General features: G+C 32.6%; 2 protein-coding genes across 4 annotated transcripts in view; one reads left to right on the top strand and one right to left on the bottom strand.

The window, feature by feature from the left end:
- LOC142341528 (33 kDa inner dynein arm light chain, axonemal-like) overlaps window positions 1-3,729 on the bottom strand; it is a 110,884-nt gene that overhangs the window by 71,703 nt on the left and 35,452 nt on the right. For both annotated transcript variants that reach the window (XM_075392530.1, XM_075392539.1), the window contains exon 2: window positions 1,122-1,355. In XM_075392530.1, the coding sequence (XP_075248645.1) occupies window positions 1,122-1,276 (155 nt within the window). In that variant the 5' untranslated portion in view covers window positions 1,277-1,355. The remainder of the gene's footprint in view (window positions 1-1,121; window positions 1,356-3,729) is intronic.
- Window positions 1-3,729, top strand: part of LOC142341517 (protein O-mannosyl-transferase TMTC4-like) — a 114,754-nt gene that overhangs the window by 100,324 nt on the left and 10,701 nt on the right. The gene's annotated exons all lie outside the window — the stretch shown is intronic.

The raw sequence follows: 3,729 nt of genomic DNA, 5'->3' as shown, positions 1-3,729 counted from the left end.
CGGAAAGCGCTAAATTTGATACTCGCATTAATCTGTTCCTGAGAAAACCATTTGGGCGGGTATGATAAGAAATTTTTTGTAATGAAGGTGCAATTTTCACAAGCTTAAATTGGACGAATAGCCAATTGGTTAAAAAACCTAACGACTTAAATGAACATATGTTGTGCGCTGTTTTGTTTTTACTTCTAGTAGTTGATTGCCTTGAATTTAATCTTACGACCTAACTACTTTTCTTATAAGTCGAATGAAAAAAATTTTTTTAGCTCTTGAAGTTAATCTTATTTCAGAAGGGCCAGTCTAGAAGGGTAAACATCTGTTACTAGTCCTAGGTTGCATGTTATTGCTTATGTATTGTTGTTATCTTTGCTCTTAGAATTAATGTGAATTGGAATTTTTAATTTATTATATTTTATTTGTTCAATAATTGTTTAATTTATTGTATTATAAAGCTATCTGACAAATTTCTGGCTTATTTGGTAGACATTCGTGGAGAATTGTTTGTCTTTAAGAATTCTCGAAATAATATAAGCATCTGACCTCTAAGATGAAAGATGAAATTGAAATTACTCGTAGATAAGTTAGGCCACTGCAATGGTTTCTGCATGGTATCTAGGAAGATTATGACGGGTTTCCAAGAAAACCGTACCTAGGGATGTATTGTATTGACGAAGTTTAGAGGAGCTGCACATGACCATGAGATTTCTCATTGAGAGGGTTGAGCACACCGAAAAAATTTGAAGGAAAATTAATAATTTTTTTAATGAGTTTCATGTGGTGCTCATTTATATCTTCAATGGCTCATTTCAAGACACTTTATTCAAAATTCCAATGAAATCAAAATTAACAATTTGGTTTTTATATGCTATTAAATATTATATCAAAACATTATAGGTACTTATATTTTTGTCGAAATCTATTCCTGCTGACCAACCCAACCGTGTGCGAAGCTGCTTACATAATTAACTCATTTTTATCCTACTTTTTTGAACAATAAATGCTAACTGCTATATTTCTGGTTTATTTGGTTGATAACTGGGAGCAATTAAAGGTAACGTGTTGTTATGATGAAGAGATATATGTAAACTTTTTCCTGGTCTGAACAATATTTTTAATGCGCTTACTTCTCAGAGGGTCCTGGGCCGTGGTGATGCAAATGACCACTAGCTGCTCTTTTAACACTCGCTGTATGATGTCGATGAGACTCCTTGACTTGCTTGGGTGGGCTGTATTTGAGAAAGACTCCGCTGATACTGCTAGTCTGGCTACTGACGTCCATAGAAATTACTTTTCGTCTAGGCTGTCAAACTGTGTTCACGAACTAAACTTGTCGTAACCACTCATGCGGCGATTGTTCTCTGTAACAGATTTTTCAAATTTTTCCATGAATACCATTAACGTTTCCAGAATTCATTTATACCGCACTAGGATAATCGCGTGTAACAAACTAGAAATGTAAACTGTCGTCATCTTGATTTTACTGTGGCTGGTAAATCATAAATTAAATGTCTTTGTACCATTCTTCATGAATGAGCACGTTCTTGTGGTCCCTTATTTTTGAAGAAGAGAAATTTATGCTAACCCCACTTTTTTGTCAAGAAAATTTTTTTGTTATTTTTAGCGGATCTCAGAACTTACGTGGTATCGTTTTGTAGCTTTTTGCCTTTGGAAGTTTACAATAAAGAGTAATGTCAAGATTTAAAAAAAAAAACGTTATTGACATAGAAATTGAGCCCTTATCTCACATTTTCGTTGCATGTCAATAATTGTTCCGGACAATTTGCTTTTTCATCAAGTCGTGATAATTCTGGCTTCCGAAAAATATTAATTCTTCCAACTGAGAAAAAGAGATTTTTTTCCAAAATCCATTTTGTTCCAACTCTTTTGAAAAAAAAATATAAATCTGAAATAGAAAAGATGAATCTAAATGCCCGACCAATTTTTTCAGTAAATTTTTGTCTTCTTTGAAGGCATGTCAGATCAGCATACAGCCTTATAGCGCTCCACAGCAAAGTTATGGGAGTTCCTTGAAAAAAATTAATGTTTTTACCAAGTCACCACACTGTATTACCTTGCGCCTTCTCCAAAGTCTGTTGTTTATACGCTGATGCTTTTCGATCAAAATTGGAAAACGCAAATGAAAAAATAAGAAAAAAGAACAAATCTGGTTAAAATAATCAAGTTTCATAAAATAATTCCGTATCAGGCAGTGTTCAGTCCACCGAAAAAAAAACTGTTCGAGCACAGAAACATTTATTTTTGCTCTTTTAGTTCAAGTTTTTAACTAAAAAAAGATAAGATGTTTTTTCAAAAATTTGTATCTATTTTGTGTCTCTTGTATACTTTGAGAGATTGGCCTAAGAGTCCATTAATTTTATATTTTGTTGAAACTACTCAACTCTGATTGATTTTGAAAACTCTAAGCTGGAGTACAATTTTTCTACTTTTTGGTCTTTGTTCCCATGAGATCTAAGCAAACCACTCGTGATTGGTAAAACCTGCTTGTTGAACCTCAAATGGCTAGCAATCGAGATGACGTGAGATTTCGAAAAGGAGCTGTTACCAATAATTATCTGCCAGCTGTTACTGTGATCAATTCACGGCATATATATCTCAACGTCGCGCAGCTCTTCAATTTTTTGGTGAAATTAGCCCAAGTTTGATTTTGATTACCAAAATTTCTTTTTTTTCTCTCAAAATAAGTTGTTTTGAATAGTTTTTATCAGAAGTCTTTGATTGAAAAAATGTACAGTTCAGAGAGATTATAGACAAGAAAACTGGATATTCGGATGAACGTTTTCATTTATGACCACGTAAAGTTCTTCGATGGTTTTTGTTGGGAACAATTAATTCGCAGCAGTCTCAATTGGTGCGCAATTGATAGTCTGTTAGGTAGTTGTTCCACTTTTTGGGGTTTCGTCTTGCTTTTTTTTCGATTGAGTTTTTCGTATAATGAAAACCAGCAATTGTTCTTATCAAAAGAATTAGACCTGATTTTTGTAATTTGAAGCGGGTAACAAAATTAATGTAAGACATAATTTCCTGATTTTAAAAAATTACGACAAAGGATTTTGAATAACATCTAAGCATTCATTTTAACCAAAGCAATTTCTGAAAAGTTTTTCTGAAGCAGAATTTCTTCAGTTTTTGAGCTCTAAAAAGGCCACTCTTTCTGGCATAGTAAAGGTCTCAGCGGCTCTTCCTGGCAGAGTAAAAATCATTGAAACTGCGTACGCTCTATAAACTTTTATTAACGTTACTTTTTTCACGTAATTTAAAATTTTTATCGTTTTAAATTTTTTATCGTTTTTTCTACTGTTATTGGTAGCAGCTGTTTTCAAACTGCAGTTAGATTTTCAGAAGTTATCTGTACAGAAAACACTTCATAAACTATTTGTGAGTTCTTTAATCACTAACAGTTTCGGGAGACCTTTTTGCCACTTTTTATGTTTTCTAAAAAGTTTTTCTTAAATTTCCAAAACTCGTTTCACAAAAGTTGTTCTACCCTTTAATAATTGTTTTACATTGCCACATTCAATAAATTGTCTATTCACCTGAATTTCGTGAAGTTTTAATGTGTTCTTCAAAATTCTAAATTACATTTGCAATCAAATTTTTAAAAAAACTACTCAGCTTTTTCTAAGTTGAGACATATCTTTGAGGATCTAGTCGTCCGACTAAACTTTTTGGCAAAAAAATTTTATATAAACAACAAACATCGCATCAGTTATC

This window comes from Convolutriloba macropyga, chromosome 1, assembly GCF_964194025.1.
Source record: "Convolutriloba macropyga chromosome 1, txConMacr16.3, whole genome shotgun sequence".
Classification (NCBI taxonomy): Eukaryota; Metazoa; Xenacoelomorpha; order Acoela; family Convolutidae; genus Convolutriloba; species Convolutriloba macropyga.
The sequence above is the reverse complement of the archived record's forward strand: the minus strand, read 5'-3'. Positions and strand labels throughout refer to the sequence as shown.